The sequence below is a fragment of the Metopolophium dirhodum genome, chromosome 1 (assembly GCF_019925205.1).
Source record: "Metopolophium dirhodum isolate CAU chromosome 1, ASM1992520v1, whole genome shotgun sequence".
NCBI lineage: Eukaryota > Metazoa > Arthropoda > Insecta > Hemiptera > Aphididae > Metopolophium > Metopolophium dirhodum.
This window is the reverse complement of record NC_083560.1, coordinates 95404262-95429223: the sequence shown is the minus strand read 5'-3', so window position 1 is coordinate 95429223 and position 24962 is coordinate 95404262. Positions and strand designations below refer to the sequence as shown.

Sequence of the window (24962 nt, the reverse complement as noted above, 5' to 3'; positions counted from 1 at the left end):
GAAATTTCCCGATAACAGAGCGTAAGCGCACTGATAACGGACGGCGTCGTAGTGGTTGACGCGAAATGCAGTCGCGGGAAGGAGTGGAAAATGTTCCACGTTAGTGTTGTTGTTGTCCGGCCGACGGGCCACTAGTGCTACCAACGACTACTGCTAATGCCGCCGCCGCCGTCGTCGGGGACGTCTTATCTCGGACGATAAAAGCGATAACGTCGATGACGACGACCCCAGTCCAGTATTCCAGTTCACAATCACGAGTCAGTTGTACTCAGTAGTCACAACATATTTTGCCGTTGCGGACGGAACGTTGTAGTTGTCGGCTTGTCGCCAGTCTTACTTACTGCACGCACGGACATCGTCTCACGATAGCAGTAATAATAATATTTCGTTTTATCATTTTCTGACGATAACCGTTGCTTTTATTTCAACCGACGCACGACTGCGGAGACAAATTATCAATCGACAGCATCCTTGGTGGTCCAGATCCGTTTTCATCCCGTTTGACGACGGACCCTCACACACTCGCGCCCCTAAGCTCGACTACTAGCTCCACCCGCCCACGCACGACCGCGCTCTTCGACCATGGTGAGTCCGTATTAATGTCGCCGACGCTTGTTCATTAGATTCTTATTGTTCTTGTTCATCATTATTATTATTATTATTATTATTATTATTATTATTATTATTTTTTTTTATTGCATCGAATTATTGATTTTTCTTTCGAGTGTAGTACTTGACACTCCTCTGTAAGTTCCAAGTAGGCTAACATGCATAGGTAGGCGTAATTTCGTTGAAATTTTATAGCTGTGGGTAAACAGACTTTTGAATTTCCCCGACGGTTTCTAGATTTATAATAATATTGACTGGGTAGTATCCAATAATAATAAAAAGATAAAATAAATAGGTACTGATTATTTCGGTACAATTCCTTCTCGAGGATCTTTTACATCCCAAGACTGTGATACTAATGCTTAAATATTTTCTATAATTGTCCAATATGGATAGTACAACGTATATAGTCTAACTATAATTATATTAATTCAAAATTATTAATAGAATAGGTACATGTTGGACATATTGAATAGACAACGTGACCAGATGGCAAGTCGTTTAATGTCGAAAAAATGTATTAAACTACTAACCCCCTTATGGTAAATAGTTTGGGGAATACCTTAACATTGCCTTAAAATGTCTTTTGACAATAATTTGGCTCAGCTAATGTTTAAGTACACTGTGTTGCACCCACAAGATTATGAGAGCTTAATAAAAGCTGTTTATAAAATAAACAATAATTATACATTTTGTTAACAAAACACAAAGGCACAAACGTCAAACAAATTCAAAACAACAAACCTCTCGTCTCACTTGTCAACTATGAACTATGTTATTCATAGATTGCTTGTTGGTAGTTTAATAAATTCTATTCTTTTCTGGCAATATATATTATATATTCGTGACAAATGCCAAAAGTAAAATACAGAAATATATTTTGTCCCAATTGGTTTAATTATGAAATAGCTTGTATTATTATATGTAATATTAATAATATAAAAATGTAGTAATGACATAATAATGATGACTATTTACTAGTCTACCAGGTCTACCTGCTGGGAAAGCCACGGCCTGTACCTATATTGTGTATGAAACATTGATACATATTGTATTATGTATCATAATATTCATCATGGACATTTGCATCTTTGATAAGTATGCAGTTTTTAAACATCTGGAAAACCAATTTTTATTATTTTTAAACTTGCACCTAGGCTTTTACCTAGATACCTAAAAGTCGTATTTTCTATAATTTACTCAATCAATGTTGATAATTATTTTAACCAGAAAATTATATACTGCCTGGTAATATTTAATTTTTATATTTATTTGATATGGATGATTAGGAAATACATTAATATGCTAAAAAAAACTTTCAAAATATGATTTATAAAATATTATACCCAATATGATATAAAATTAGAAATGTATATTAATGTATTTTTAAAAAAAATGAATAGGTAGGTTTGCACACAGAATTTAAAAATACTCATAATGAATTTTAAAAGTTACAAATTGCGGTTGCTATTAGTTTAAGTAGGTACATTCAACTATTAATAATTTACTATTTCCAAAGTAATAAATAATAACGATGCAATCAAAATAATTTATATTTCAAAAGTAATGAATAATAATGATCTGATTATAATTGTATTGATATTAATTGTGAACTGCAAATAAAGTACACTTAATTATAATCTGGGATGTTGTTACATGAGATTTTAAAATAGTTCTTATTCCAAAATTTAATAATAATACCTAATCTAGAGCATGCACTATAAAATTATAAATATGTATTAAAAAGGTTAAATATATGCAAAATATGTAAAGTGAAATTGATCTTATGTTAATAAGGATGATTAAAATTGGGCAGATTTTTCAAATAGCTTATTTTAATAATATTCCAAGAAATGTAATAACATTATATTTTAAAATGGGCTTTTTATATAACACTTTTGACATACTTAGCATTTAATTTAAGCAAATGAAAACGGAATACTTTACTTAATTATTTATAACCTCAATAGCCTTTTAGTAGATTAATTAATTTAACTTATGTACAGTTCGGTATAGCTGTTATCAAAATGATTTAAGTTGGCATTACAATAATAAAATTAATATTTCCAATTAGAATAATTAAAACTGTTTTAATATAGGTACCTAAATATGTCAAAATACCAATTAATAATATGTGAAATAAAAAACAAGATCCAAATCCCTTGAAACCAACCAATTTTTTTTTTTAAATAATTAATTTATTAGGTAAATTGAATAGTATATATTTTATATTTTTAATCACAGATCTGAAATAAACAAATAATAATTAATATGTTGGTAGTTCGAGGGAGTTGTTGCTTCTATTAAGACATGTGTATCTTATTGCTATAAAATATTAAGGGGTTCCAGTCGGTCATTTTCGAAGGAGTAAGAATTAGGCAATTATGTGGCAAGTACAACCGAGCCATGTCAATGTGTGTGAGTGTAAATGAACATTAGTGTGTGTGTGCACACACCGCAGTGTATATCAACGAGTCGCGACCTGTATCCACATTCAAAGAACTGGTGTTCTCGCACTCGCAGGCACATATCAGTATATTAAATTAGGAAAAAGTAAACGGTTACTTTTCGAGTTAAAACATACCTCGGCTGTGACAAGATTGTTGTGGTACTTGGGTTGGTGCGATTTTGATTCTGGAACAGTTCTAACAATTATCAACACGTCTTCTAAAGAACGGTCGAAGGATTTTTTGGAAATATTAATTTCTTCAATACATATAAATGTTGTAAATACTGAAATTTGTATAATATTATAATATTGTCAAAAGTTCAAACTTTAAAAAAAGCTCCGACCGTTCTCTAGAGGAGATGTTAAGAAATGTTATTATTTTTACAGCATTAAAATCGAACCATCTAAAGTCTCACAATCTTGTCACAGCAGAGGGTCTAAAAACAATTTTTTTTTTATTAACTGGAACCACCTTAAATAAAAGTTGAAAAGACTAGGTACTAAGATTAGAATAGTTCTTAGAAAACCATAATATCAATTTTTACATTACTGAAAATAATTGTTGGCTTATCTATTCTAAAATCTCGTTTAAAATAATTATTTGATTCAGCAATAAGCCATTGTTAATGAATCAAACCATGACCCTACAAGTCACATACAGACCACTGATCCACATCAAAGGTCTTCATTGTCTCTACTTAATACATGCCTGTATATGTATGACATTTGTGTATTGTAGGGACGGGATGATATTATCTCATTGTAAAGGCCAGGAATAATTTAAGATTTGATAAATTTTCTGAAAATGTAGATATAAGATCGTTTTATTACTATAATTTTACACGATGCCTAGATATTAGTCTTTTTTTTCCTTTAGTTAATTAGTCATAATGTTAACAACGTGAATTATTAATATAGGTACACTTTTATGTTAAGTGTTCACAACCACTTTATGATTGTAATGTTTTATTTAAATTCATTGAGGATTTATGATCCTAAAATTACTTAGCAACAACAATTTTTTCTATAGTAAAGATATTGTAATTAATAAATTAATACCTACTTAAATAATTTTAAGCCTAAACATAATGTAATTATATTTAAATTATTCACATTTTTTAATGCTTAGAGTTATGATTACTTTTATTTGAAATATAACATATTGTTACATGGTTACTAGAAAGTATCATTTTGTTATTTAATCAAATATTGTAGACATATATAATACACATACATTTCCAAGTTTAAAAGATGTTGTGTATTTATACTAATTTATTTTAATTTATTTTGGTGAACTTACGATTTTACAGTATTTGGTCATATATTATTTACCCATTCACGAGTCATAACTCTTGAGTAAAATACTCTATTTAATTTGCTGTTTTTATCTGAAGGAAGGAGGAGGTTGAAATATATTTTATTTTATAGGCCATTTATAAGGGGATTCTACTACCATTTTTTGGAGAAAATTATACCTATATGTATTTCGACGTACTGACTTGAGTTTTACTCTGATAATAATTTTGAAAACAGATTTTATTTTGTAATTTAATTTTTAAACCTTCATAATTTTTTAAACAACCATAATTTTGATTTATTATTCTTAAAAAAATCTCGAATGGAAAAAAAATATTGTTTTAAATTGTATTCATTTGTTATAAATCTGACTCTTTGAAGGATTTAAAATTAATTCAAATATGTTGTCAAAATTATTATCAGAATAAAACTTAAGTCATTATGTTGAAACGTGGTTAGGTCTATTTTGCTTCAAAAAACAGTAGTATGGTGAAGAATAATAACAATACAATTATTATTACTTGGAAGAATTTTATCAAACTTTTGATGAGCAAATTCCACTATTGAATCCGAATTTCACGAAAAAGAACTAACAGACTTTAGTCAAGACAACAAGAGTGTTGCCTTATTTTTATTAATTCCGATTAAATCTTCTTAAATTGACATATCTCTATGAAACTCAATTTTCAATAATAAAAACAAATATAGGTCATGCCTTTCAGAACAGACTTAGAAGCAATCTTGTGCAATGTTGTTTTAAATATTACACTAGACATTGATTTATTATGCAGAAATATACAAGCCAACATATTAGTTTTAAAATTGTATTCAAAGGTGTTAAAAACGTTTAGGTATGTATTTACTATTTATTTAATCTGAGGTTTTACAACATATTATGTGTTTAACAATTTAACTGTAGTTTATAGAAAAGAAAAAAAAGGTTACAGAAATCCAATACTATAAACATGGAATTCAAGCTTGAATTACAGTTTTCCCTACTTGTGTTTACTATTAATCAATTTAATGATAGCCCATAACCTTTTATTTATAGATATTCTACTGCTGCATATTTTTGGTTAATTTAGTATTTATAAAATTATATTTTGATGATAGGTACTAAATCAGTAGGTAATCAGTAATCACTAATGAATACTAGTTGCTGCCTATTTATCTGATTGACACAGCATTTAATTGAGTTCAAAATAAAATGATTAAAATTACTATATAAATACCAAATTATTTCCAAACTTGCAGTTATGCCTAAAAATATTAAAACAGTTTCTTTTTATCACATGTAATGTTTTTGCAACTTGGATATACAGGCCACAAGGTGTATAGTTTAAATAGGAATATTGTCTTTACAGAGTGATCCATTTAACGTAAGAAACTCTTTATTTCAAAAACTAATAACGTTTTTGAAAATATTTTTCTTATATAGTTTTAATTAGTTAGAAAACAATATATTTCTAAAACAAATATATTTTTACTAGGTGCTTTTTAAATGTTATGCTTTTTTAAGAGGTACCCTGAAAAATGTTGGTCTACTACTCCACTCGTCTATACATACTTTAAAGTTTAAACTATTTGTCCAAAATTTGATTTTATAGATTGAAATATTTCGGATAATATTGTGCTGCAGAATATGAAACTACAAATGTATGTAGTCATTCTACATTTCTACAGAGAAATAAAAACTTAATGATAATGATAATTTTTTTCCAAATATGTTGTTATGTAGACCTAAAAATTAAAATGATGTAAAAGATATATTTTTAAAAACTTAAGTGTTTTCAGAAATGAGTGTCTTATGCTAAATGGATGACCTCGTAGTTTGTTATTGTTGTATTAACAAATATTACATTTTAAAATGTTCTGTTCTTGGAACTAAATTTAAATTAAATACTAATATAGTTTTTACAAAATATTTATGTTATTAGATATTTGTTAAATGGCTCCTGGAGGCTGGAAGCTTAATAAATTTTTATTTATGGAAATATTTTTATTCTTCCCTTTGTTAATTCCAACAGTAATCATACTAATGTCTTATAGTTTGATATCTTTATACAAATGTTAATCTCGTTTTTCAGATTATGTCAGCACTATTAATTGTTTTCTCTCTCCAACTCACACCCAACGTAGCAAACTTTTGTTTAGCAGAATAAATCTTAATATTAGACTGAATAGACATATTTATCGAAGATAGGAATATTAGTTGTGTTTGTACATTGGCCGTTACAATTTTTCAATTTTTATACTGATGTTATTAAAGGTGTATTCACTCTTTTATTAAAATTAACTAAACAAGATTGGTTGTTGAAAGCATATTTGTCATGTTGAGTGTGGCTCAGTGAGAGAAAACAAATGGTGCGCAAACCTCTTAATGAATTCGAATTGTCTGGAAAGTAGTCAATATGTGAATTTAAAAAGTGAAATTAATGATTATTTTAGTTCTACAACATGTTCTAATATATTATTTATCACTAATTGTTTGTATGGGATCTTTTGAGGGATTTTTTATGTATTGCATAAAAATGTTGATACTTACTATATTCTTAAAACTAACACCCTTATTTTTAAATATTGGTCATACAATTTTGAAACCTTTTATCTTTTGTGCAAATTCTAATTTTTGTCCCATCAAATATGCCTTCTTTGAGCTTTGCGTCAAATAAGAATATAAGATTGTGAATTTCTTACAGAGCTTTTGGAAACAGACCATTTTTTTAAAAAGTGCCTTTACAAATTGCTTCATTATAAAATCTAATAATAATATGTTAAGGGGGTAGTAATATTTTAGATTGGTTTACTAACCAGTGTTTTGCTATAAAATATAAAATAGTTTTATTTAAATATAATTTTAAACATAATATACTATGTAAAATTAATAGACCATGTGTCCTATAGGAAGTGACCGGCAGGTATCATATAAAAATAAGTACATTGTGTTATTAAAAAAAACTCCTTTAAAGAAAGTTTAAATTTTTTTAGTTATGGGCGATTCAATTTTTTTTAAAACAAAACTAAACCTACTGCACATTTGCTGATGTATCTTCAAAACTTTTAAGCTTTATATCATATTAATTTTTTTATATTTTAAAGCTATTTTATTGTGGTATATACAATGACCAGTCACATCCAGAAATGTACAATTCATTTTAATTGGATTAAAACAAGCTAAAGATAAGCATTTTTAAAAAGAAATCAATGAACGACACTGAAATAAAATGTTTAAAGTGTTCTGTAGAAATATTGATTTAAAAATAATTATGGTAAAAAGTTGAAAAGATTTGAAGATTCATCAGCAAATGTGCTGTATGGTTTTGTTTAAAAAAAGTTAATTGCTCATAACTAAAAAAATAAGAAAGTTAAAACCTCTGTGGGTTAAAGGGTTTAATAGGGTTTTTTTAAAAAACTAGGTATACTATTATATGACTGGTTGGTAACTTAACCATGGGACACATTGTATAACAATGTTATTAAATACAATTTTTATCAGTCTACACTAAAATTGAATGGTCAGATGGTATTTGTAAATTATAATACTAATAAATATAGTTTACATTTCTTACTATTATTATAGTTCTGTAATTATCACCTACTTACCAGAATTATAACCAATTTATTTGTATTTGTATTCGTATTTTTACTCATCTGTTGTACACTAACTCAATTTACTGATTTATGTTATCATTGTAATGCATAGATTCATAACCTTTTCTGGGCTATGGACCCCTTTGAAGTATAAAATATAATCATGGACCCCCTCTCCACCAAAATAAAAAAATATAATTTTTATTTTAATATTCAATTACTTTTTAATGATATATCTAAGACTTAATACTACATTCAATTATTGTGAATAATCACTTTTTCTTATACCCAAAAACAAGTTTTAATGTGACATTTGCTGTTGTTTTGATTGCAATATTGCCTTGAAATCTGGGAAAGTATTGGACAGAGCAACACGCATATTGTCCTTAATGTCCAATCGATTTCTTGCTTTAGTTTTAATTGTGACTATTGTAGAAAATTTTTTACTTCTAGCAATGAAGTAAGCTGCTTTGTAAGATGCTTCGAGACAAGGTTTTTGTGGAGGTACAAATCAAAGTTTGGATAATATACCAGCTTTTTCAAAACGTGCTTTTTTTGTTTGAAAGACTTCCAGACTATCTGAAGCATGTTGAGAATGTACCAAAGCAAGATGTTCTTTATGTTTAGTTGGTTTCATGCTTCCATTTGCAAGAATTTTTCTGCAGATAAAACATTGTGGTTTTTGAGTACCACCGCGTTCGGTAATATATGTAAAACCAAACTACATAATAAGAGTAATCGAATTTTTATTTTGACCATGTAATAATTTTTAAAATAAAAATAAAATGGTGCGAAAAGACTAATGCATGTAATTACAAACCTTATGCTAAATAAAAAATAACCAATTTAAGAGTGTTAGAATTGTATCAACATTCAATATATTCGAAAGCCTTCTCAGTTTTCACTAGTTTTCTCTTTAGTTTATAGGCAATGCAATATAATAGTTTTATAACTATGTTTATATTGTAAATCTACTAAATTTTTATCTGGTTGTAACAATAATTCAATTTGGAATAGTAGTATTTTCATAACCTTTTATAATGTTTAATTTGAGACAGTTATAATAGCTGTGTCAATATTGATAAATGACAATTAATTCTATTACTAATTGGAGTACAATTAAATACATTTAATTATTCTGCAACCTGATAAGCGGTGAATAACTTCTTAAATTGAGATTAACTATATATTTCAATTATTTATAATTAATAACTGTCTTAGATATTTGTGCATTTTGTTATTTTACACACAAATATATATTAAACTCAAACAAAGCAAATTAATAATTTGTTTTAGTTGGAATACTTCAAAAATATCCTGTGAAAGTGGTAAATAATGTATGTCAAATTTGGTATATTTATTTTGGTTAATCAGAATAAATTTTAATACAGATATGAAATCAAATCATTAATGATTGTTTATTAACATGTTAAACAAAAGACCAAGTAAAAACACAATTTTCTTATTTTTGCCATATTTGTATTATACCTATTTAGGTCACAATTCAATTTAAAAATAAGGAAATTGTATGTATAAATACAATTATATAATTTAGTATTTTCCATGTAACTATATTGTACATTTATTCACTTTGGTATAATCTATAAATGCAGCTTAGTTTCCATGTGATTATTGAATTGATTTATCATTATCTGTGATGATAACGAGTGTACTAGTGAAGTGTCACCAATGCTGCTGTACTAAATGTGTTATCTCAAATATAACATACATTAATTAACAATTAATCAACAAAAAAACGGTCATTAGTATATTGTGAATTGTCAAAAATTAAAAATTTTCCAATATGTTACAAAAAGTTTGGGAACCCTCCGTTTTAAGAAGTTGAAGATTTTCATAACAATATGTAGTTAAATGTAATAATGTATTAATAATGCAGTTAAAAGTAAAAATTTAGTTGTTGTACATTTCTATGTAATTTTTATTTAAATAGTTTTTGATTTTATCATACAATTTCCAATCTTAAATGTTTATAACTTGCTTTAAAATTAAAATATAAAAAAAAATCTTTTGAGGTGCCCTGGATAATATTCCCAACTTTAAATTGTAGAATAGATAAATTCTCTTAAATATTAAAAATAACAGAGTAAAACAGATTCTTTTTAACATACAATTTGCTGTGTGCTAGTAAGATGGAGACAACACATGTGGGCATAACGTCCTTATATTATAGAATACAAATTAGAAAACATAAGTAATAAAATACCTATACATATTGATTCAAATCCATAATTACAAAATATGTGAGACCATGGGGGTATGAAACTTTTTTCTGAATATATTTGTATTGAAATTTACTTCATTTGGGTACACATAACTATATTTTTTTATATACATTATTCCTTTTAACATCTTATCTATAGCAAAATAGCATAAATATATATATTCTAAATAAGAATAAAGAAATAAAGAATACTTTGCAATGTTGTATGAAATATGAAGTTATTAAAGACAAATTGACAAATAATTACACTTTAGTAGGTATCATACAATTTAATTTAGTTAAAAATATCATTGTTGGTTCTTCAATATTTTATTTTTTTACAACAATCATAACAATTAGAATTATGAACCTATATTGATTTTATCTGGCCATAAAAATGTATGTAGGTAACATAACACCTATCTATTGAAGTCAGTAGAGTGTGATATAATATCATAATACAAGGATTGCTTCTTTTTTTTGAATTGGTCTGTGTTGTTATTATATTACACAGGTACATTACATAATGGTTAAACAAACTCGAAAAACACGTTTATAATTTTTTAATTTAATTAAAAATAATATTAAATTTCATGTAGGTACATGTTTTATTGATCTATGTACAATGTAATAATTAATTACCTATATTTAATAATATTTTTTTTCCAATAGTCTATGGGAGATAAAGTTACAAATCTTTGGAAAAGGGCCAGTGATGAAGGAGAAAATAGGGATGAAATTCCTTGGCACCTAAAATATGGTAGCAGAACATTGGGGACATTTGCAGGCATTGGTATGTATCATAACAAATGGCAAATGGTGTATTTCTGAATAATTGTAACATATTTTTTTCAGTTAATTTATTCACTGGTGTTTGGAATGGACTAGGATTGATTTTTTTAAACACAGATTGTTTGTTTGGTGGAATTATACAATTGTATGTATATCAAGTAGTAATTATTAATTTTTTATATACAAATTAATACCTATAATAAACTGAGTTATGTGTAATTTCAGACTTCTTGGTATTTTACTAATTGCATTAGAAGCACCTTTCCTTTGTGTGTTTATTGATTATATGCAGAAAGTTAGTGATGTTGCTGAAAATAAACCCTACTGGACTAGAGCTATTTTATATGCTGGGTAAGAATCAAGAAATTTATTTATTAAATAATTTAATACTAACTGTTTTTGAACACATGATTACAACTTTTTTAAAATTATAAAATATTGGTCAATCCAGCATTAAATTACATTTGAATTAATTTTTTTCAGGCTATCGTTAATACCAATTCTTTTATGTTTTGGCCCTAGTACATTAATAGCTAGTGCTTTAGTATTTTGTACTGGTTTATTGTATGGTCTTATGTCAGTTGGGAAAAAGTAAGTTCTTATTTATGTTGTATCTATACATTTTATTTAATGACTATATAATTAAGTTGATGTCAAATATTTATTTACTTTGTGTTTGATTGTTATTGTTCTAAAAACACTGGCTTTTTGTTTTGTGTTTGTTACAATACTTACTACTTAATAGAGGATCTAGGGAAGACATGGGAGCTATTGCTTCTCCTGTTGATAACGTCTCTCAACCCATGGGCGGACATCACACAACTTTAATGGAAGATCCAGATGTGTGGCGTCCCACTTAAGGCAAACTGAACTAAATTTTTAAAGTGTATTATTGCTGCTTATGTTACTGGTAGTTCATCCACTACAATCATTCCATATAAAATATGCACTTTAAATAGATAAATAGGATTTTGATATACTTATAGTTTTAGTTTTCATAATTCATTACTGTAGTGACCCAACATTTATTTTACCACAGTAATATCAAAGTAGAAATATTTTTTTTTAACTTCAATTCAAAAAATTGCACGTCAAAGTTAAATGTGCTATTTTGTATTTCCATATTTGTATGTGTGAAATTGATTTATAAATGCATATATATTTACTATTTTAATAATAATTTAATAATATTTGTTATAGAGCACCAGCAGAACAAATGAAAACAACTGCATCCACATTAGAGCCATGAGACATATACAACATTAGTGACATATATACAATATAATACAGTATAATACTTTAGAATTCACTAAAACCAATTAAAAATAATGTGTTGGTTCCCTAGTGATTTTATTACCACCACTATCCAAATGCATTCCATTATACCATGGTCTCCTAATTAATGATACTCATTTATCTATGGTAATCAAGTTCAACAAAATTAATAAATTGATTCAATATGTATCTTTTTATAGATATTTTTGATGCCCATTAATAGTATCCCTCTACATTTCACCCCATTCAAATTTATAATAGGGATTCACATATATATCTAATAACCTTGAATAAGATTATATTTATATTTATTCTATTTTAATCTTATTGCATGCCATTAATATAATATACATTAATTTAGCTGTCATGATTTAAAACAATTTTTAATGGGATTATTGAAATTTTATAACTAAAATATAAATATAACAATTAGAAAGTGACTGCAGAATCTCTATTGAATCATTCTTATAATAAATTATATTCAATATTATTAACTTGTAATCTTAAAACTATTTACTTAGTTGAATAAGTTTTAGGTCACATATAAAGTAACATTAACTACTTTTAAATATTTTGTTATTACTATTTTCCCTTAAGTTTAACTTATTTTAATCATCCCAAAGAACATACTCGCACCGTTATAACTCTTGAATATGTTCCTGGAATTAATTTATAATATTTATCAATTTATCATATTATAATAAAAACAAATTTATATACTATATGATATATATATATATATATATATATCATCCTTAATAACAAATATTTATATAATTATTTATTAACATGAGTGTAATATTATTTAATTTATACTAGAAATCAATTAATAATTAAACATTATCGAATAAAATTCAAAATTTTCTATTGTGTTTTTTAAATGACACTATTAAAAAATAATTTTCAAAGCAACAAAATTGTTATCTTAAAATTAATTAATTAAATAAAAACACAAATAATAATTATGTTCATCATTACTGTTATTTTAACTTCAAAGATTAAAGTGTAACAAAAATTATGAAAACGCAATGTTTCATACCATTGTTATTTACTTATAAAATGTATTTAAAAATTATTTACATTTAAAATGTATTTAAAATTAAATTATTTAAAGCAAATAAATGTGTTTAAATACAATTATGTATCATTTGATATTACAGATATGTATAATCCATGTATATTCTAATATACATTCAGGTTATTCAGGTTTTTAGATGATAAGGACTTGAATTGATGATTTTTTTATGAATTTTAAATGTATTCCCTTTTATTATTTTTTAACAATGTTGGTAACATTCTCCAAAACAAACATTTTTTACAATTTAAGACAGTTTAATAAACATGCAGCTTATCCATATCTTTAATATCTTTGAATAAAATATAATAATTGTATTTTCACAATGTTAAGAGGATGTAAGCGCAGTTTTTCTTTTCTCTCTCTGACCCAAGCGCAACCCATCTTCCCAAGTATAAGAATTATTTGTTAATATTTATTGTTTTCGAAAATGTCAGCGGTCTTTTTTGTACTTATCATTTTCTTACTTTTAATTATATCAATTGTGTGAGTACAAATATATAGACAATTTGGGTTTTTTCCTTCACAATAATGTACTATAATATGTAAGTTACTTAATAAAATTATTATAATAATATCTTTAAATTCTAAAAATTGAATGGAAGCTTTTTAAGTCCCTTTTTATAGAAATATTTTTATTTTTAATAAACCATATTAATTGAATTTAGCCCTTAGATATTAACTGTTTTTATGAAATATAGGCAAAAACTTATTATCTATTAATTAATTTGACTTTTGAATATGTCATAGTTAAACATTGATTATTATTTATAGTTTTAATTATAAGTTTAGACTATAAATTATTTTAATATTCATTGTAAACTTATAATTGTTATGAATTGTTGTATAATTGGCAAAACATATGTTACCTACTAAATTAATACACATAATAGTAGAGTTTATTAATATTATAATAATATATCACTATACTTGCATACCTTACTACAATTTTATGGGTTTTATAATAATATTTTCATCAGTATTCAAACAAATTATTAACTATTGTATTATTTAATATGACATTTAAAAAAGTTATTTCGAAAATAAAAAATTAGAAGTATATTTAATTGTATTCGATTAAAACATAATATACAAACTTAAAGTTTGTATAATTTTACACACTTTGTATCCATTTTAACCTATAATATATGTAATTATACAAATAATATAATGCATAATATATAATACATAATACATATTATGTAAAGTGTACCTATATAAAGGTTGAAGATCATAGAAATATAATCGATAAAATCGAAAGTTTTCAGATTACATATACAAATGAAGTATGTAATTTTTACATTAATTAATTTTTTGAACTCAAATGTTGCTGAATTTAAATTATTTAATTTGTTCTTTTAATGAATAACCAATTAATTTTTTTGGTATTTGCAGTGCAATATCGTTTTTTGATATCAAAACTTCAAAATAAGTTATTTAAGTTTGAAAACAAAAAATGGATTTTAAAACAATAAGAACTTTTTTGTATAAGTGATATCAAAGAAATATAAACGATATTGCACAGCCAAAGATCTCCTTTTTATGTGGTGAAATCTTTTCTAAGTTATGACTGTAGTCTTCTCTGTTCTTTTCCGTGCACAACTGTTTTTAAGACGTGTTTAAGACAGAGACAACATATGAGGGTGCGATGTCCTCTTAATAGACAGTGTGTTGAAGTATCGCTGTAATGGATGTGTTAAATTTGAATTCAAAGATATAAAATCATTGTATCAGAAAAACTCTTCTGAGTAAAGATTGTCCATCTATATTTATAGATACGTAAGTATATTTTATATCATTGCTTTTAAAGTAATATATTTTATTATTCAACATGTACAAATGGTATATATATAAGATCAAATACAAAGATTTACAACTTCCCTATAAGCATAGCTTGTGATTTTTTTACTTCAATTATTGACAATAATATATATTTCTAAAATATAGTTAAAAATTACATCATCTGCTATTAACCAATAATCATAAATCAATTTGTGTAAGATCAACATTCTTTAAGTACAATTTCAAATCATTTACATTTTTAAAATTATATATATTTATTTTAAGTTGGTATTCATTAATCTGATTGCAATTGAAATATACATTTTCAAGCCAAACTGTTAGTGGTATAGAGGTACATTTAGATTAATATTCGTCTTATAACGTGTATTATGAAATTTATAATTATATTTAATATGATCACCATAAACAGTATTATTTTTAAATTGATGAAAACAGTAATAATTTCTTAAAATATAAACATTTAATATTAAGTAGATTAAAAACATTGTATACAAATTCATTATTGGTAAGCCTTAGTATATTGAATATAAATTTGATTACATTATTTAAAGTAATATTTAAAGAATAAATATGAGACTCATACGCTTGTTCCCAAAAGACAATACCATAGCATAAAATAGATTGAATTAAAGCTAAATAAATTATTAGTTTCATATCAATGTTAAATAATATATGCCTCGCTACGGTCATTATTTAAGGGGCAACGTTTAGGCAATTTCTAATCTTGTCATAGCCGCCCGGGATCCATGTGTTAGTTGTAAATGATTATTAGTGTGAGTGAAATTAAATCGCTTCCTTCCACACAATCAAACCCCTCACGTAAATGATGCACATGTCAACAACTCGATAACCATACAGATTTCACTTCACCAATTTCACAACAATATACTTATTGTTATGACAAAATTAAAGTTAGTTAACGTTTTCTGATTTTGATTTTGAAAAAATATTTGAATTCGGCAGAAAAATGTCTGTAGATTGTACGAAACATTTTCCGTTTTTAATATTAATTTTAATATTTATTATGATTCGAAAAAATTTTAAGTTTTTAATTACAGTTTACAATAATTTAAAATTTAGTTTTTACAAAATGCTTCGTGGGATCTATAGACAATTTTCTGATGAGTTAAAATTTTTTTTTCAGAATCAAAATCGGATAAATTTAATTTTATCAATACTTTAGGTCTTTTAGCTAAAATTGACGGCGGTAGTGAGGTCCCATAATATAGGCTGACAGTTTCCGCTCAAAATCCTTTTTTGTATCATTATTCATTGTTTATCATTGAATTCAAATTTAAAATAAACACATTCATTACAGTGACCGACTCAAGACTTACTCTGTAACCAGGGTTGGGCATTATCTTCAATTGTATCTTGTATCTCTATACAATTATATGAAGTAACCAGTATCTTGTATCGGCGTATCGCCATACAATTCTGCTTTTTACTATCAAAATTAATAATATTTAATAAATAAAGTATTATTATAATATTAAATATAATTTAATATTTATTTTACGAATACAAATGCAGGTAAGTTTAATAGTCAGGTAATTTTATGTAGGCTGTAGGTTGTTAGAAATTATTTTTCAACCCATTACCGATAATTTGTCAGCATAAGTCAACGATAATTTACAAATATACAACCTTCGTTAAGGTTTCGGTAAACTAAAAAGTATTGTGCGCACGCGTAAAAAACTGAAAATTTCGAACTTCGTAAGGCTATTGGTAAGTTAAAAACTAATGATTTTCCCCCAGTTTCATTTTACTCCATCGTTCTTCAGTTCTTCTTATCTCATTGAATTACATATAAAATATAATTACGTTCCAAAAAAAATCGAAAAGTTCACGTGAGCTCTAAACTAGATTTATACACATTAAACATGAAAAATATTCCATAAATGTTGTCTGGATTCCGATTTGGTTAAATTATTTCTTCTCAATCTTGTTTGGTTATCATCAGTTGAGCGATGGTTTTTTAGCCACGACCTCACGTATATTTCTGGGTTCAACTCTTCAATAGGTGGTCCGTTACTTTTAATAAACATTAAAATTGATACGTCTGAAATTAAAACTGATGCCCTCAAATTTGTAATAATATTATTCATAAGGCTAAAACATCTTTCGCACTCAGCTGTCGAACATGGTAATGATGTGATTGTATTTAAAATGGGTTCAAAATGATCTGGTATCAGTTCATTATTTTCTGTAAAGGCTCTTAATCCTTGAACAGATTCATAGTGTTTTTTAATTTTGGTACGAAGATTTGATAGTTGGCTGGTACGATCTTTTCCAGAAGCCTCAATTAAACCATTACTCCACTCATAAGAAATACGTAATATTTCTTTCTTTGAAGCCCCCTAGCAGTCTTGGGTAGTATTCCGAATAAAGTATTCCGAATACAGTATTCGGAATACTATTTAGGTATTCAGAATACTTTTGAAAATACTTTTCCTAAAAGTATTTTATGCAGTATTCAGGATACCTTCGAAAGTATTCCAAATACTATATTCGGAATACTTTAATAGTATAACAGTATATTTTTTTTAGGATTTTGATTATACAATATAAAACGTATAATTTGTGTTGGCAATTTGTAGGTAATTGATAACATCTCTCAATATTTAATATCATACATTCATACAATAATAAAATTATGACCGGTATTGGTTCATATCATGTTTACTGATTAGTGGTTATCGATCAGCGATACCGATTGCAATAACAAGAATGCTATAAATAAATTTGTATATTAAAGACTAATGGGTATTTCCGTATTGGCTTATGGTGCTTATCTTATACATTTTATCCACTGTAACTGAACGTCTGTGTCTCTGACGTCTCTGTAGTCTGCACATCGTTGTACCCATACTAACTATGGTCTATGTTCTATGACAAGCCAATAAGCCATTTAGAAATGCAGAATAAAGTGCAACAGTCGGATAGTGACACATCACACATTATACTGAGTACTGACATAATATATTATTATTATATACTATTTTACGTATTTTTGTTTACAACGTGTTAAATCATTAATTTGCGAGTTCACAATTATGGCAGATAAAACTTTAAATAGTGTAAATAGTGACTACCGTCTTCCTTGGATTAAATATGAAAATCTTTAACAAAAAATATTTTAAAAGTATTTGGAATATTTTTATAGTATTCTAAATACTTTATTCAGAATACTATTTTTATGGTGTATTCGAATACACATTCGGAATACTATTTTTCATCAGTATTCGAGTATTTATTCCAAATACTTTTAAAAAGTATTTTACCCAAGACTGCCCCCTAGCATGTTATAGATGAATAATTAATATTAGGTACATCCTAATTTTCCATCTGCACTAATAATCAACGGATATTTTTCTTTAAATTCGATCCATTGAGACTCAATCCATAACATTGGTCATTTTTTGTTTCGATGTTATAGTGTTGCTACTTCTAGGACTCAATAACGTTACATTATCGGTGGTTTTAGATATTTCTGGTAAAATAATATCATTAGTTTTTTTAATTTTATTCAAAGGATTTTTATTATTTTCCGATTTTCTTTTTCTTTCTAATAAACTTCCCATTTTTAACCAACTATCCATACTATAAATGCTTATTAAAATAGATTTGCAATTAAAATAAACACGTACCTTTTTATTGATCGACTGGATATAACTTATACACAGATATCATATTCGAATCACTTTCAACGGCAAAATATTTGAGTGGGTTGTAAATGATTATTAGCGTGAGTGTGGTTTAGTATGCTGGTGGATGTGGCGAGTGACGACTATATAATATGTTCTATACTCGTACACGAATAAATACAAGTCATGTAAGGCATTCTAATTTTTTTTTTAAATACTTGACAATAAGCAATCTCAATAAGCTGGCAAAAAATAATTATGCTTCTAAAAGTTTAATTTAAATTTTGAAAATATTTTGAATTCGATAGCTTCTTCTCTATATTTTATAGGCAATAGATTTTCTGGATAGTTTATGTAACATATATTTCACATAAAAACCACCATGGTTTTTTTAACAAACATTCATAAAAAAATTAAATATTTATAATATATGAACTAGCTGATCCCGAGCACTGCGTTGCCCGTTAAATGTATCAACTCTATATGACTCAAACTTTGTTCAATTCGTTATTTAATATTCGGTGTATGGTGTTCAAAATTTATCTTAAATTTTCCGTTGCCCAGAATAAAAATTCTGATGCACAGCAGTACATTATCAGGTAGGCAATCTACCTGCGGTAGATCGCGGACCCCGTGCTGTTTGTGCGTAATTGTATGATTATAGTGTATAACTCTAAAATATTAAAGTTATACCAAGTTTGTCGTTTTTACTTAATTCCACTTACAGGGGATTAATATAATCAATTTATACAAAATCCTATTCTAACCTAACCGTACTAAAATCCAATAAATAAAAGAAAAACAAATTTAACCCTTTGTAAATTAATCTATCTTCTTCCCAGAGGTCCAATCTACCCACAAACATTAATTTATATATATATATCTAACTATATAAATATACAGACTATAACTGTACAGACTAAACTCTGGAACTACTTATCAGATCTTCTTGTATATATTATAAATGTCTTGATTTTTTTTTTTTAAACGAAAGAGTATTTCACGGAGAAGGTTTATATAAAAGAAAATTTTAGGAAAATCCACCTGTGTATAATATATTGGTTGCTATTGGTTAATCGGGCATATTTGTTGATTTGTATTATTGTCTTTTGCAGTATACATATAAGATCTGGTAAGTAGTTCCAGAGTTTACTCTGTATAGTTATAGTCTGTGTATTTATATAGTTAGTTGGTAGATTAGACCTCTGTGAAGAAGATAGGTTAATATTTACAAAGGGTTAAATTTGTTTTTTATTTCATTTATCGGATTTTAGTACGGTTAGGTTAGCATAGGATTTCGTATAAATTGATTATATTAAGTAAAAACGACAAACATGGTATAACTTTGATACTTTGGAGTTAAATCATACGTACAAACAGCAAAGGGTCCGCCATCTACCGCAGGTAGATTGCCTACCAGAAAAAGTACTGCTGCGTATCAGAATTTTTATTCCGGGAAACGGAAAAGTTAAGATAAATTTTAAATACTATACACCAAATATTAAATAACGAATTGAACAAAGTTTGAGTCAAATAGAGTTGATACATTTAACGGGCAACGAAGTGCACGGGATCAGCTAGTCTATACTATTATACTAAGAGGAGTTGTTAGTTACCATTGTTGAGGGTTATCTCTGGAACTACTGAACCGATTTCGAAAATTCTTTTACCAATAGAAAGCCACATTCTTTGTGAGTGTCATAGACTAATTTAAAAAGGAAATTGCTCACCCACAAATTAGCAATTTAGTATTAAGATACAATAACATGACAAAATTAACACATTAATAGTACTACCATATTAATATGATAACCTGATTTATTTATGGTTTCTCGCCCGTGTGGGTACGTCGCTGACTCGTCAAAGTGCCACTTTTACTAAAAGATGCATCGCATAATACATCGCATATGTATTGTTTCTCACCCGTGTGGGTTCGTCGATGTGTTGTCAAATTGCAACTTTGACTGAACAACATGTCGCATACATTGCATATGTATGGTTTATCACCCGTGTGGGTCCGTCGATGAGTCGTCAGTGTGCCTCTTTGACCGAATGACATGTCGCATACATCGCATGCATATGGTTTCCCTCCTGTGTGGGTCCATCGATGACTCGTCGTAAGGCATTTATTGTAAACATCAAACGAGTACTCTCTCTTGCCATGACAACCAGATAGGTCATTCATTTTAGAATCATTAAATCCAAATTACTAAAATGGAACTGTCATAAAAATATTTAATGGAAGCTTCTAAACTATAGATACTGTTGTTATATTAATATGTAGAACAAACCACTCAATTGTTTTGTCCTTATAACAACACGTATTAGTTTTTCGTAAAACTACTTGGTTACTATATTATTCTGTTATTATGATCAATTAGAATTTATTGACTTCATCAGATATTTAAGCCAGTTTTTATCGTTTTATCGTATAAAGTAATTTATTATAAATTCAAAATACAATATGTCAATATATTATACAAGGATGGATCTAAAATCTGTGTACGGAGGGAGCACTTAAATTAAAACTGCAAGGGTGGGCAAATGGGCATGAGCCGAAACTAGGCGAGAGCCGCATTCGCCCAAGACTTAAATTACCTTCCCGCACGATCCACACATACTATTTTTTGTCATTCCTCTACGTTCATTGATCAGTGTCCGGTTGCGCAGGTATACGCACCATAGTTTTAGGGATTTCCAGTTTACCGCCGGTTACTTTTCGAGATTTCCACTTTATCACCCGCTGTACGGGAAAATATGGCTTTCCAACGCTTCATCTATCTATACTAACTAAAGTTTTGTTGAAGGCGTGACAAAAACATTTTTACGATGCTGATTTTTTTAATTAATTTTTTTTATGAACGGGAGGGTTGACTAGCCACCATACCTCCTCTCATTGAATCCACGCTTGATGATATTTCGTAATTATGTATAATTTTTATGAGTCTTAAGATTTTATTTAAACTCTATCTGAATATAATTCCTATTTTAGAATTTAAGCGGAGCGAAAGAACCTATTGATTTTACAATGATGTGTTTATTTAGTGAATCTAGTTGGTAATTCCGTGTGTCAAAACTAATGTTGTATCACACATAATATATTAAAATATTAAAATTAAAACTATTAACTAGGTTAAGGTTAATCATTATGTAACCTAAATAATTTAGAGTAAAAATTGGGGGATTTTCATTTGAAAAATCGAAGTTGGATCGCCACAGAACATTCTTTGAGTAGTACAAAATTGTCAGGAATTTGAAAATATGGTCTTTTAAAATACATTTTAAATTGTGTAATATGGTAAAAATTTCACAATTCAATAGTTTAAACATTCATGACTCAAAAATAATTTAAAACAAATTAAATAACTTATAGTTATAACTATAGACATTTATTTAACAAACAAACATGTCTAACCTAACATTACTTTTAATAGATAATTGGAAACAATAAGGTAGTGTCAATACATTATGTGATATATCGATATCATTTAGGTATAATATATCAACACTATTATTCTATTTGATATTAAGTTATAATATTAAAAATACCCAATAACATTATGTAGGTACAATGTACAAAGTACAAAGTACTATTTACATTAAATTAATAATCTTTAATCATAACAATATGAATTACCATTATATTGTACATTTATACATATTTACATTGTTATATTTGAAATGTCAAACAAACAATCTTATTAAACATTAGATATACTATTAGAAATATCACCATCAAGTAGGTAAATAACATATTATGTACAAAGTACCTACTATGATAATATAATTTCATATCAATGTAATATGTACACTAAGATAATATGTAATTATAATAATGATTGTAAAATTATAAAATAAAATAATATACCTACTAAAAATATAACACGTTAGGGACGTTTCGACCTCCAAAAAATAGCATAAAACGCCCCTACAAACGGGAGCGCAGAGTCTTCACTTGTCCACTCAGACATGCATCATTATTTTTGCCAAAAGATGTTTAACATACTATATAAGCTATATTGGCCTATGGGATCAAACAGTGGTATGGCATGATAGGGTGTTTCATGAAGCAATTGCCTCACGACCGATTACGTGGTGATACCTTACGCCCTTACGGGAACGAATATAAAAACCACATAATATGATCAACTAAAACTATTTATACTAATATTAGAATAATTAGAAAACATTGTATATCACGGTTACTGGAAATACACTAACATATTTTGTATACCTACTGTATAATAAAGGGATCCGGTTAAAACTAGTCAAAATATCGACAGAGTAAAATGTCGATAGGTAGTCAAATTATCGAAAAGTACGAAATATTGACAGATTGAAATGCCGACTTTGAAAATAACGAAAAGATGAAATATTGACAAACCAAAATTAAGTGTATTGCAGGGCTTTGAAACCGGTTACCGTTTTTACCGAAAACCGGTTATTTCTCGGAATTTTGGAGAACCTATATTCGGTTACCGTTATTACAAACCTATCTGTACTCCCGGTTATCGGTTACCGGTTACCGTGACAATTTTTCAGCTAACATAAAACGTTATAATAACGTAATATGTTTTAACCGATTAAGAACCGATTACCAGTATTTATAAATACTGACCACCGTTACGTATGGACTATAATAATATTATGTTTAATTTATTTTAGCTGATTATACGCTCGTATAGCTACTAATGATATAATAAATAATTACTTCTTAAGACTATTCTTAAATCATACTATTATATCTTCGTTTTTTTCCCTAGTCTCAATTCTTGTAATAATAATTCAAATAATTGGTATTCTACATTTCTATTTCCTACCTACCTATAACATAAAATATCGTTTGTTGGTAATGAGTAATGACGGTACTCGATAGTCGATAGTCCCGGTCTCCGGATATTATACTAAGAAATCTAAAAATAGCTTGATTCCTATAACAACACGAATAATGTATGAAGTATACGGGTACAAAGGTGTAATACAATTTTTTTTTAGAAAACCGGTATTCAATCGGTTACCGATGACCGACAATTTTTGGAAGCGGTTATCACTTAACGGTAACCTGTAGTTTTGAATCTAGTACCGGTAATTGGTTACCGCTAATAACAGGACTGGTATAAAACCGGTAATCGGTATTCAAAAAATTAAATTAATAACGGTTTCAAGCACTGATGTATTGTGACCAATTTATTGTGGTAAAAAAAAATCGTCTTTTAAAATAATTAAAATTAAAAAGGTGGACAATTGAATAAGCTGAATACCGCTATTCAGCTTACCACTGAATATCATATATCGTAAAAATCATAAGTTAAAACACTCATAAAAAATTAGGTAACGTTCCGTTTATGTACACTTTAAATTACACGAAATAATAAAACTTAATTAATTTACCAATGAAAATCCATTACCGTAAAAATTTTAAATTCAAACACTCATAAAAAATTAATGTTACATTCCGGTAACTTGCTTTGAAAAATCGGGAAGTTAAATTACCGATCCAACTAGTATTTATTGAGTAACCTGCAGTAGGCATTAAGTAAAAATATAGAACTTTTAAAATTATAATTAATTCCAAGTTGGTTCCAGTATACTGGATATATCCAAATTGGCTCTAATGGTTGAAACACAGTAAAAGTAATGTAACACAGTAATTATACCTATTATGATTAAATATTTACTGAGGTATGTTTTCAATTTCACCCGTTTCGTTTTTGATAAAATAATATTGATCGTTTTTAAATTTTCTAAATTTATATTTAAAAAAATCTCACTGACTCCTACATTCGTGTGATAATTAATCACATCACTTGGCTCTGTATTTAATGTTTGTTGTAGTTGTTTACCTGGATTCATGGATAGCAAAATAACGAAAGCTATACGAGGCACATAAACATAAGTAATTTTATTATATTCTGATACTAACATTACAAAGTATATTGTGAATCGGGGGCGTGGGGTAAAGCCCCCACTAGTCTGGGTGATAAATTTTAGGTGGTAGTTGTCGAGCATCTATATTTGTCTTATGAAATTAAAGAGTTGACGCCGTCACTGGGCTCAAATCGTCGTCTCTACGCGTCGTCTTTAACTTTTGTAAGATAAAAAGAAGGGTTAATTTATTACGATTATATGATTCCTATTTCATTTATATTCCTGGAACTATGAAGTTCTTCATATTTGGTACATTTCAGAACGAGCAAAGAGTTT

General features: G+C 27.4%; 2 protein-coding genes across 5 annotated transcripts; one reads left to right on the top strand and one right to left on the bottom strand.

The window, feature by feature from the left end:
- The first annotated feature begins 174 nt into the window (after nt 1-174).
- Nucleotides 175-14370, top strand: LOC132934330 (calcium channel flower). 4 transcript variants are annotated; one of them, XR_009663014.1, is made up of 7 exons: nt 175-585; nt 10839-10959; nt 11022-11103; nt 11184-11309; nt 11442-11549; nt 11704-11868; nt 12159-14370. XR_009663014.1 is itself a non-coding variant. In XM_061000627.1 (7 exons), the coding sequence occupies exons 1-6, from the start codon at nt 583-585 to the stop codon at nt 11816-11818; spliced, it is 555 nt and encodes a 184-aa protein (XP_060856610.1). In that variant the 5' UTR covers nt 175-582; the 3' UTR covers nt 11819; nt 12159-14370. The 4 variants fall into 4 exon arrangements, 3 of the variants coding, with proteins under 3 accessions (XP_060856610.1, XP_060856611.1, XP_060856612.1); XM_061000627.1 differs by having other exon boundaries at nt 11704-11819; XM_061000628.1 differs by having other exon boundaries at nt 11704-11844.
- Nucleotides 14371-16988: 2618 nt separating this feature from the next.
- Nucleotides 16989-20943, bottom strand: LOC132946728 (zinc finger protein 436-like). The gene is made up of 2 exons (XM_061016790.1): nt 20743-20943; nt 16989-17471 (listed from the first exon to the last, which is right to left on the bottom strand). The coding sequence occupies exons 1-2, from the start codon at nt 20941-20943 to the stop codon at nt 16989-16991; spliced, it is 684 nt and encodes a 227-aa protein (XP_060872773.1).
- Between the last annotated feature and the right edge of the window lie 4019 nt (nt 20944-24962).

Coding starts and splice junctions, on each gene's coding strand:
- LOC132934330 (XM_061000627.1), top strand. Junction 11,310..11,441: donor AGAGCTATTTTATATGCTGG/GTAAGAATCAAG, acceptor AATTTTTTTCAG/GCTATCGTTAATACCAATTC. Junction 11,550..11,703: donor CTTATGTCAGTTGGGAAAAA/GTAAGTTCTTAT, acceptor ACTACTTAATAG/AGGATCTAGGGAAGACATGG.
- LOC132946728 (XM_061016790.1), bottom strand. CDS start 20,943: ATGAATGACCTATCTGGTTGTCATGGCAAGAGAGAGTACTCGTTTGAT. Junction 17,472..20,742: donor ATAAACCATACATATGCAAT/GTATGCGACATG, acceptor CAAGACTGCTAG/GGGGCTTCAAAGAAAGAAAT.